Consider the following 12,143-nt stretch of genomic DNA (forward strand, 5'->3'; position numbering starts at 1 on the left):
CCAAGATATCTGGCTCTTTTCCCTCCCTCTCTAAAATGCTGCGGACACGATTCGAGGCATCCCTGACCCTGGCAGCGAGGAGGCAACATACCATTCGGGTGTCCCGTTCACATCAATAGATTCTCCTGTCTGATCCCCTGACGATTCAGTCCCCGATCACGACCACTCCCCTCTTCTGCCTCTAACAACAGTGAGAGATGCTGATCCGGAAGGGGGAAGACCTGTGTTAGTCAGAGTCTGCACTCTCAGGGCACATGAAGGACTTGTGTATTTTCCTGACAATCCCGGTCACCACACTGATACCCGCTTTTATTCCCTAAAATATTATCGTCAGTATTAAATTCCCAGTTCCTCTGGTAGATCCAAACTCATGTCCTGGTGTGTTAGTGCATTTGACTGGTATCAGGACACAGTGGTTCATCTGACAGTCCCGTGTATTGGTTGTATTGTGACCCTGTGCTGGTGTGTCCAGGGGTCTGACATCTCCAGCTGCCCATGTGACAGTGATGCCTCCCAGTCAGTGGGGTTGATGTGAAATAAACTTCAGTTCCCCTTCAGCCCAGTATTTCAGACAATCTTTGCCTCAAATTGGAACTAAATTGAGCTTCATAAACAAGGAGAAATGAATCTTTGTAAGTTTTACCTCGATTAATAGCATCAAGCGTTTCTCTCAGCACTGTTTTCAACAAATAGGGGTGATCGAATTTTTCAACCGGTAGGGTCTCATCTGTCACTGACAATTCCTGGACATTGTCATTAATCCTGTAAATATTAAACTGCTGGTTATAAATTGCTGTTCTGAACTATTTTACAAATACATTCAGGGTTTCAGTAAAGAGCCTGACCTACCTCCTATTCCGACGAGCTTCCTCCTGAAATAAATAAAACACAAATCCGATTAGACTTGGACTTACTGTCCATATCCTGAATTTCATCCAAATCATTACAAGGTCTTGAAAATTCCCACTCCCGCAATCACTCACACACACGGACAATACAGAACCACGGGGTAAATTACAGGGAAAATTTCTGAATGTCAGACCATTACCGAGAGGATGAAACTTACAGTGAAAACAGGATAGGGTTTGCACCTTCATCTAGATATGACGTTAGTGTGATAGGATGGAGGAGTTTAAGATCTGTAATGGATTTAATTGTGTGCAGGTGGAGAAAGTACCTCTATTTATGGGGAGACTTGTGGGGAGATGTAATTCCAGATGGATTTTAACAAATTCCACTAGAAATTTAGTGAGGAGGATATGGAACTCAGTGCCACAGGAGTGGTTGAAATGGAACGGCAGAGACTGAATGTAATGGGGAGGCTGGATAAATACGTGTGGGACCAGGGAGTTCGGGCACTGTTGCTGGGTGTGGTGAGTAGGTGGGTGGAGGATTGTGAAGCATGGAAACTGATAGAAGATGGACCTAATGGCCTGTTAATGGAGAAAGGGATATAATCCCATTTGAAATTTATCCAAAAAATAAAGAGACAGTGAAAGATTCCCTAATCTGATGGAAACAGGATACAGAAGAGAAGTCTGATGGGTGGGTCACATTCTTTGCTCTCACCGATTGACAGAGAGACCCTCACACCCACCGCACCAGACACACTCACAGCCTATGACTGGAACTGGGTGTTAATGGGAGTTTTAGAGGATACTTTATGTAGAATTAAGGACACAGACAGCAACTCTGTGTTGTGGTCAGAGTAAATAATTTCAGAGAAATTTGCATTCTGTCCTGGGATGTACAGAAGTTGTGGAAGTCCAGTTTTGGGACAATAGACAATAGGTGCAGGTGTAGGCTATTCGACCCTTCTAGCCAGCACCGCCATTCACTGTGATCATGGCTGATCATACACAATCAGTACCCCGTACCTGCCCTCTCCCCATATCCTTTGACCCCGCTATCTGTAAGAGCTCTATCTAACTCTCTCTTGATAGCATCCAGGGACTTGGCCTCCACTGCCTTCTGGGGCAGAGCATTCCACATATCCACCACTCTCTGGGTGGAAAAAGTTTTCCCGCATCACTGTTCTAAATGGCCTACCCCTTATTCTTAAACTGTGGCCTCTAGTTCTGGACTCACCCATCAGCGGGAACATGCTTCCTGCCTCCAGCGTGTCCAATCCCTTAATAATCTTATTATTATGGGACAACAACAATCCTGAATAGTTACATCAATTGTCTGGTGAGAAACAGTTTACTGACATTTGTAAATGCTATGTGTAGGAGCAACACGTCTGTTTTCTGTCTGCATTGTATTCTGTGTTACGTATTTATTACGATAACCAGTCTGGTGTTTATTATGGTAACTCGTCACGTGAGTGGGGACGTGGTAAAAGCGAAATTAAAAGGTTACGTCTCTGTACTTTGTTCTGGGCAGTTTTGAGCTGGGGACGGGCGGATGACATTCTGTTCTTGACCGCTGTGTTGCAGCTTACTTTACAGTGAATTACCCTGAAGTTTGATCGCTTCAAGATTGTATTTTGCTAATGAAGGACTGAAAGCGTATCTTGGACATTTTGAAATGTCATTATTGGAGTGATGGGAGGGCACATCATGCAAGTATAACAACTTGTGTGAGGTCGCCAGCAGCGACAATTGATTTGTTAGAACTGGCCTCTATGCTGTGTTTATTTCAAATATACCACTGTTCATTTAGTTCAATTTGACAGAAATAAATTGAAAATGTAATCCCTCACCTTGAGAAATATCACACTGTCTTTTTGATCCATCTGTTCCTTTAACTTTGAAATTTCCTCCTGAATAATCCTTATATTCTTTTGAATCTCCCGAAGATTCTTCTCCATTGGATTGAGAATCCTCTTCACTTCTTCCCTGAGATCCCTGAGTAAGCTCTGCTCTTTCTCAGTGATAATCTGGCGCAGTTCAGCAAACTGGGATGTGATGTGGGTCTGAAGGCTGTGTGACTGTTCCTGTTGAATGAAAGGTGAAGATTAATATACTGCATTGCTGTGCTCTGTTTCCTTTTGTCGTTAAGTTCGGTCTATTGGAGTCCATGCTACTTCTGAGTGCATTCCCGTCAACACCATTCCCTCACGTTTTCCTGAAACCTATTCTCACTTATTGACCCATAAACCCCATCTGATTCATGCACACCCTCCCCACCTTTACAGAGTTAACGGTAATTAGCCATTCATCCGGCATGTCCTTGAGATGTGTCGGTGTCTCTCATGGCCACAGGGAGAGCATGCAAACTCCACACAGACAGCTGCAGAGGTCAGGATCGAACCCAGGTCACTGGAGCTGCGATACTCGGCTATTCTGCATTAAATGGAGCAAAACTCGACAGTAACATCAGAAATTCCGCTCAGGAAGCCTCACCAGAACTCCGGAAATCTTCTCTTTCTGTTGCTGCTCCTTTTCCTGGAAGTCTGATTTTTTTTTTGTGAGAGAGTCTAAGGAAGATTTTAGCTGATCCTGGAAGTCAGAGCGTGAAGGAAATAGAAACAAAGATGCATCAAAAGAAACAGGTGATCAAACCCGATTATCACACAAAATGCCGGAGGAACTCAGTGAGTCAGGCAGCATCTATTCAGGGGAAATAAACAGCCGGTGTTCCGGGATGAGACCCTTCATTAGGACTGGGAAGGAATGGGACAGATGCCAGAATAAAAAGGTTGGGTATGAGAACCAGCTGACAGGTAACGGGTGAGACAACGTGAGGGGGAACGTGGGGGAGGGTGATGAAGTGAGAAGCTGGGAGGGGACAGGTGGAAGAGGTAAAGGGCTGGAGAAGAAGGAATCTAATACGAGAGGACAATCGACCATGGAAGAAACGGGAGGAACTGGGCTGTTTGCGGCCCTGAATGGTGACGAGGGAGGAGGTTAGGAGTCAGGTGTAGCACTTGTCCCGCTTGCAGGTGTCAGTGCCAGGAGGGAGATCAGTGGGGAGGAGCGAGTGGATAAGGGCGATACAGTACGGGGAGCGATCCGTATAGAGAGCGGAGAGTTGTGGGGAGGGGTGGGTCTGGACTGTTGGAGGGAGAGATTTGTTTGCTGGTAGCATCCCGTTGGATGGTGAAAGTTGCAAAGAATGAAGTGTTGGTTATGGAGGCTCGTGTGATGGTATGTAGGACAAAGGAAATGTGTTAAGTATTAAATTAACTTTAGTTTTACCTTGTAGGTTTTAACGGCTTCTTTAATCGGCATGAAGCGGTGTTCTCTGTGTTCCTGCGCGTCTCTACAGATCAGACAGATCAGTGTCTTGTCCGTTTCACAAAACAGCTTCAGTTCTTCCTCATGTTCCTCGCAGTGAAGTTTAATTTCCTTCCCTTTCGGATTCAGGTTTAGATTCCGAACTTTTTGTGTCATATTTGCTAAGGCCTGATTCACCCTGAGGGTGCGGTCAGCAAACACCGCTCTACATTCCGGGCAGGATTTTCTCTTCTCCCTTTCCCAACACCGTGTGATACAAGAGCGACAGAAGTTGTGCCCACACTCCAGTATAACCGGATCGATGAAGAAATCCTGGCAGACGGGACAAATTGCCTCCTCGCTCAAACTCTCGGCCGGTCCTTTCGAAGCCATGTTAACTCCCAGCACTTCCCGATTCAGAATGCTTTCACTTTCGGGGAGTTGCTGATCCCCTGCAGTACCGCGATTGTCCACTACGCACTTGACTCGGGAAATGAACATTATGTTGCTGTCTGTGGGAAGGAATTGTGGTATCTATATCAGGGAGGGATCAGAAACAGATTAAGCAGGTCGGAACAGAAATGAAAACTCGGCCATGGACTGCCCAAGCCCGGCTGCAAAAGGAGGAGGGTTGGGAATCGGGCTAACAACCCCGTCCCGTAAAAATCCAGTGTGACAGAAACATTCGCTGAATCTGCAAAGGTCCCATCGCTGCGATCCGAAGCGATCCGAAGAGACTGCAGATGCTGGAATCTCGAGTAAGAAACTCGAGGGACTGAGCGGGTCAGACAGCATCTGTGGAGAGAAATGTAAAATCGACTTTCATGTCGAGATCCTTCCGCTGGATTGTCTCAACCCGAAATCTCGATTGCCATTTCTCTCAGATGCTGCTGACCCGTTCAGTTCCTCAAACAGCTCGTTTTTTTTTAAGTTTTTTTCTCTCTCGGTGTAAAGAGAGTCAGACTGGGGTGTAAAACACGGGATAAGTAACTATTTAAAACTTAAAAATTGTGCCGTGACAAGATGGATGCTGTGACTGCAGGGGAAAGTACAGGACTGGACATTCCACGTCACAGGGTGGGAAACAATATTTTGGTTGGAGAAGTCCTGAAAAAACTTTCTGTCTTTACCCATGTCTGTCCCAGCTCCAGTGAAAGGCCAGTTTCCACAAATCTGGACAGAGCCCAGACGTGATTTGCCATGAAATATTCACAGGGATAAACCGTGCAATGTCTTTACCCGAGGATCAGTGAGCCTTCTGTCACGCAGCTGCTGTGGCACAGGCCCTTGCATCTTTCTCCACAGATCTTCGCCATCCCACAGTCCGCAAAGAGGTGAGTGACCGTCTCGTCTCCACTGCAGTAATCTCGGGGCAGCGCGCTGTGGGAGTGATCTCCGGGCATGCAGCAAGGATCAGACTGGGGGGTCCCTCTCGTCTCCACTGCAGTAATCTCGGGGCAGCGCGCTGTGGGAGTGATCTCCGGGCATGCAGCAAGGATCAGACTGGGAGAGTCCCTCTTCCCCAGCCAGTTACGGTTTGGCACGATGATTGAAGTAGTTCATCGCCCTCCTGATGAACCGACACAATCTATTATATTCATCCCAGTGCACTCCGGTTGGAGCCCAACCAGCCACTGAGCATATCGACATGAAACGCTGTCGGAGTAGAGCAGCTTCCATCATCAGAGATGCTCACCACCCAGGCCAGGCTCTTTGCTCGCTGCTGCAATCAGGTAGAAGGTACAAGAACCTCAGGTCCCGCACACCAGGTTCAGGAACAGTTGCTACCCGTCAACCATCAGGCTCGGGAACAACACAGGATGACTACGCTTACTTACCGTCCATTCAGATGCTCCCACAACCAAACATCGTAACAAAACGAGTGAAATCGGAGGTGGTTTGACTGAGACGGATCGCATTGGGCCTGTCTCAGAATTTAAGCAGTAAAAGGGACAGGCTCAATCTCACAGGATATTGACAGGGTTGGGGCAGGAATGATGTTTTCCCTGGCTGGGCTGTGGAACCATATTTCACAGACTGAATATTACAGTTCACCTCAGCAGGACAGAGATGAGGAGAAATTTCCTCACCAGTGCAGCGAATCTTTGGAATTTCCTCCACAGGGTTTCTAAATTTAATAGACATATTCTGGGGCTCTGCAATTTTGGGGACATTGCAGGAAAGTGGTGTTGAGGTCAAAGGTCCGACATGGAGAGGGTTCAGATGAATTTCACAAGGATGATTCCAGGTATGAAAGGGACGTTTGATGGCTCTGGGTCTGTACTCGGTTGTATTAAAAATCGTGCGGGGAATCTGATTGAAACCTTTTGAATATTTACCGATAGACAGAGTAGATGTGGAAAGGATGTTTCCCATGGTGTGAGAGTCTCGGACAAGAGGCACATCCTCAGGATAGAGGGGCGCCCTTTCAAAACTGAGAATCGGAGAAATGTCTTCAGACAAAGCGAGATAAATTTGTGGAATTTGTTGCCACATGCAGCTGTGGAGGCTACCTCGTTGGGTGTATTTAAGGCAGAGGTTGATAGGTTCTGTATTGAATATGACATCAAAGGTTACGGGGAGAAGGCCAGAAACTGGGGTTCAGGAGGGAAAAAAAGGATCAGCTGTGATTGAATGGCGGAGCAGACTCGAATAGCCATATGGCCTACTTCTGCCCCTATGTCTTATGGTCTTATAGTGTTATGTTCCGAGTTAAGGGCAGAACAGGCGCAAGGGGCTGAATAGCCTGTTTCATTTTTTCTAAACCACGAGTTTACCTTTGTGCCTTGTTCTGCCCTGGTCTTCAGCCTGTCAGAATGCACAGGGGAGCGGTGAGAGCTCCGGAGATCCGTCGGCAGCCCCTGCGGTTATTTCATGTTCCTGTTGTTTATTGCTATTTATTTATATTTGCATTTGCACAGTTTGTTGTCGTCTGCACTCTGGCTGGTCTTTCACTGATCCAGTTATAGTTACTATCCTGCAGATTTTCTCCCCACTTCCGCAGCAAAATGCTTCTCGGGGTTGTATGTGGTGACTTATCTGCACTCTGATAATAAAATTTACTTTGAACTTTCAGTCTCGGAGAACTTGCTTTGATTCTGTCACAAACTGTGACTGACATCTCCAGCTACCAGTAGCAGCCCGTTCTCAGATACACTCACAGCCAATCAGCGGCAGAGCTGGGAGAGTCGTGCTGCTATTGGCTGAGGAGTGTCAGTTGGAGGGATGCTGAACGTTCGGAGCGGTCCGAGGTTTGGAACTGAGAGCGGGTGGACCCGGGAGAGACCGGAGATTGGGAGCTAACTTTCGGGTAAAGGTTGCAACACCGGCCGGGTGAATCCTTCTATGGCAGAGGTGAAGAAACTGGCGGAGATTCCGTGAGATGTTTCAGCTGCACGGAGGGTGCCCGGTCTTTCCCTGCCGAGGATCGTGGCCTGTTGTCGGGAGTTACCTCCCGGACCTGTCCGCGCTACTGGGAGCCCGGATCTGGCCCGCAGTGGTTGCCGATGGCTCTACGCTGCAATCGGACAGGCTGAAGGCCAAGGCAGAACAAGGCGCAAAGGTAAACAGGAGTTAGCGTGGCCATTCGGTCTCTTGTGGCAGTTCCGCATTTCCTCCGATCATGGCTGATCTTTGACCTCAGCGCCACTTTCCTGCAACGTTCCTATCTTCGCTCAGCCCTTCAATATGCCTTTTGAATTTAGAAACCTTGTGGGGAACAAATCCAAAGGTTCTCCGCACTCCTCATCTAAGTCCTGTCAGCTGACATCGGATTCTGAGTCTGTGACCCCTTATTCAACACCCAGTGAGGAAAAACGCCATTGCTGCCCCCATCCTGTCAATACCCTGTGAGACTGTCTGTCTCAGTCAGACCATCTGTTATTTGTCCAAATTTTGAGACAGGCCCAGTTAGTGTAATCTCACTGAGGACACTACCGCACCGCACCCTTACCAAATCAATGTCTGAAACATTCTCTTTATTACCTTCACCCACAGGCTGACTCCGGGAGGGAGACCAGACCTGTGCACAGTGTTCCATGTACGCTCTCACCAGGACCCCATATACCTTCAGAGGAGATCTTTATTCTTCTATTCAAACCTTCCTTCCCATTCAATGCTCTTCATTTAATATCGAACTCAAACAGTGAACAGACACAACACAGCCTCAGCCATGAATTTAAAGGGCAGGTGTTGCAACAGTTTGAGCTTCATACCGGGGGCCACGGAGCAAGCAGGGTGTCACAAAGGGAGGAATGTGGGAGTGTTGTATGTCTGAGCCCAGCTGTGCGTGTTTGTGTATCGGAATCAGGTTTAATATCACCGGCACATGTGGTGAAATTTGTTCCTTTGTGTCTGCAGTACACTGCAATATTTAGTAATAAAAACTACCGATTACAATTAGTATGTGTAATTATATTTAAAATGTAGTGCAAAAAGAGAAGGAAAATACTGAGGGGGTGTTCATGGGTTCTTTGTCCATTCAGAAATCTGATGGTGGGGAAGAAGCTGTTCCTGAACTGGTGAGTGTGTCTCCACGGTCCTGTACATCCTCTTTGATGGTAGCATCAATGAGAAGAGGTCATGTCCTGGATGATGGGGGTCCTGAATGATGGATGCCACCTTTTTGTGGCATCATCTTTTCAATGTGTCCTGGATGCTGTGGAGTCCAGTGCCCATGAAGGAGCTGGCTGAGTTTGCAACTTTCTGCAGCATTTTCCGATCCTGTGCAGTGGCCTCTCCACACCAGGCAGTGATGCAACCAGTTAGAATGCTCTCCACAGTACATCTGTAGAAATTTGCAAGTGTCTTTAGCGACAGACCGATTCCCCTCAATCTCTGAATGAAATATAGCCGATGTTGTGCCTTCATTGTAACTGCATCAATAGGTTGGGCCCAGGATAGTTCCTCAGAGATGTTGACAGGCAGGAAATGGAAACTGCTCACCCTTTTCACTTCCGATCCCACGATGAGGACTGGTGTGTGTTCCCTCGACTTCCCCTTCCTGAATCCACAATAAATTCCTTTGTCTTCATGATGTTGAGTGCAAGGTTGTTGCTGCGACACCACTCAACTTGCTGATCTATCTCACTCCTGTACTCCTCCTCATCACCGTCTGAAATTCCAGCAACAATAGTTGTGTTGTCGGCGAGTTTATAGATGAACCTAGACACACAGACGTGGGTGTAGAGAGAGTAGAGCAGTGGGCTGAGCACCCATCGTTCAACTGTGCCAGTGTTGATTGTCAGCAAGGAGGAGATGTTATTTCTGATCCACACAGACTGTGGTCTCCTGGTGAGGATCCAGTTGCAGAAGGACGTACTGAGGCCCAGGTTTTGGAGCTTGTTGATTACAATTGAGGGTATGATTGTGTTGAACGCTGAGCTGTAATCAACAGCCTGACTTGTGTATTGCTTTTGTCCAGGTGATCTAAGGCTGAGTGGAGAGTCAGTGAGATTGCATCTGCTGTAGATATATTGTGGCGATCGGCAAATTACAGTGGGTCCAGGTCCATGCACAGACAGGAGTTGATTCTAGTCATGACCAACCCCTCAGAGCTCTTCATCACAGAGGTCTGAGCGCCACCGGGGTTAGTAATTGAGGCAGTTCACCTGCTCTTTACGGGTACTGGTATGAGTGTCGTGTTTGTGTGTGTGTGTGTGTGTGTGTGTGTGTGTGTGTGTGTGTGTGTGTGTGTGTGTGTGTGTGTGTGTGTGTGTGTGTGTGTGTGTGTGTGTGTGAGTGAGTGTGTGCGCGCGCGTGCGTGTGTGTGCGTGCGCTCCAGAGAGAGGGAGAGAGTGGTTGGAACAATCAGAGAATCTAAGACTTCCCAGTCCGATTGAGGAATGTTTCCAGTAACTGCGGTGCCTCTAAGGAGGGCCCACAGTGACAGGACGACCATTCCGATCAGAACAAAATTATTTACACAGCCAATGGTGAAACTTTAGAACTCACAACTCAATCTGGTGTTTGAGAGAAACATTCACAAATTCACACGTCAATTTAAAATTTACAAAGTAAACGTAATATCACAGTACACGCATGTCACCATGTAGAATCCTGAGATTCGTTTTCTGTGGGTAAACTCAGTAAATCAATGATCCACAACAGAATCCGTAAAAGACTGAACCCAACAGGATGGACAAAAGAAAAACAAAACAATATGCAAAAACAGCAACAAACGATGCAAATACAAATTTATATATATATATATATATATAAATAATAAATATTAGCACCGTGAGATGAAGAGCCGAATGTGATTCCAAAGGTTTGAGGTTGCTGACCCTCTCCACCTTTGATCCCCGATGAGGACTGTCTCCTGGACCTCCTGTTTCTGCCCTCTGGGGTTAATAATCAGCTCCTTGCTCTTGCTGACATTGAATGAGAGTTTGTTTAAGACCACAAGTTACAGGAGTTTAATTAGGCCATTCGGCTCATGGAGTTCGCACCGAAATTTCATCATGGCTGATTCATTATCCCTCTCAGCTCAAGTCTCCTGCCTTCTCCCCGTAACCCTTCATGCCCTGATCATCCAAGGATCTTCAACCTCTGCCTGCAACCTCTGCCTGAAATATTAACAATGACGGCCTCCACAGCTGGCTGTAGCATGGAATTCCACAGATTCACTCATCCCTGGCTTAAGAAATCCTTCCTCATCGCCATCCCACATCCTTTGCACAGGTCTTCCAACATGCGATAATTTTCAATTAGGTCACTCTCGTTCTTCTGAATCCCAGTGAATCCCGGCCCAGAGCCATCAGAAGCCCTTCAAGTGACAAGCTGTCAAATCCTGGAATCATTTTCGTGAAATTAATTTGAACTTTCTTCAGTTTCAACACATCCTCTCTGTTAAAGGACTCAAAATGCTCCCATTCCTCCAAGTGAGGCCTCACCAGTGAGTTACAAAACCTCAGAATTGCATCACATTAAATGCTGACATCACATTTTCCTTCCCCACGATAGACTCAGACTGCAAGTTGGCTTTGGAGAATCCTGCATAATTAATTCAAATCCCTTTAATCCTCAAATGGTTGTGTCTTCATTTGGGGAAAATACCGAAGTCATGACCATACATTTCCTGACATTGTATTTCATCTGTCACTTCTTCGCCCATTCTCATAATCTGTCTAAGTACTTCTGTGGCCTCTCTATTTCCTCAAAACTATCTGTCCCTCCACCTATTTTCGTATTGGCTGCAAACTTTGCTCAAAACAGTCAATTCAGCCAAATTATTGACATAACACAAATCCCTGTGGGACATCACTAGTCACCGGCAACCAAGCAGCAAAGTTTCCCTTTATTCCCACTGTTTGCCTCTTACCAATCAGCCAGTATAGTCCCTGTAATACCATGGGCTAAGTAGCCGCTTCTGTGGCACCTTGTCAAAGGTCTTCTGAAAATCCAGATACACAGCATCAACCAATTCTCCTTTGTCGATCCTGATTGTTATTACTTCAAAGAATTCCAACAGATTTGCCAGATCTAAGATTGTCCCTTGAGACGAAACAAGCAGCTGACTTGTGCAGCGGACCAGCAGTCCTCGAAGTTCTTGTAGTCTTGTGATGATATAAAACACATTAAGCAGAGAGAGAAAAACAAAACACCTTTAGTTTGCCCCGAGAGGACGCAGCGTCCAAACGCTTTGCCAAATAAATAATGGCTCCAGGCCTGGACTTTCAGAGTTCCGAAGAATGAAACATATCAAACATTGAAAGCACAGAAAAGACAATGGAGAGCTGGAGAGGGAGATGTGAGAGTTGTTTGTGTGTGCATGTGTGCGTGGTGCATGCGTTTGTGTCTCCTTCTGTGTCTATGTGCCTTTGTGTGTTTGTCTGTGTGTGCATGCGTGAGTTTCTGTCTCTATGAGTCGTCTCTGCGTGCTAGTATGCGTGTGAGTGTCTGTGTGTGTATTTGTGTCTGTGTGCGTGTTTGTTCTATTAATGTGTGTCAGTGTGTATGTACTGTATATGTGTTTGTGCGTGC

General features: G+C 46.6%; 1 protein-coding gene across 1 annotated transcript in view; it reads right to left on the bottom strand.

Annotated features, from left to right (window-relative positions):
• Positions 1-4,337, bottom strand: part of LOC140722145 (zinc-binding protein A33-like) — a 64,301-nt gene extending 59,964 nt beyond the window's left edge. The window contains exons 1-5 of the mRNA XM_073036937.1: positions 4,143-4,337; positions 3,348-3,443; positions 2,705-2,938; positions 850-872; positions 644-762 (exon numbers count right to left, since the gene is read on the bottom strand). Of these exons, the coding sequence (XP_072893038.1) occupies positions 644-762; positions 850-872; positions 2,705-2,938; positions 3,348-3,443; positions 4,143-4,337 (667 nt within the window). The remainder of the gene's footprint in view (positions 1-643; positions 763-849; positions 873-2,704; positions 2,939-3,347; positions 3,444-4,142) is intronic.
• Positions 4,338-12,143: the final 7,806 nt, after the last annotated feature.

Source organism: Hemitrygon akajei, unplaced genomic scaffold (assembly GCF_048418815.1).
Source record: "Hemitrygon akajei unplaced genomic scaffold, sHemAka1.3 Scf000070, whole genome shotgun sequence".
Taxonomy (NCBI): Eukaryota; Metazoa; Chordata; class Chondrichthyes; order Myliobatiformes; family Dasyatidae; genus Hemitrygon; species Hemitrygon akajei.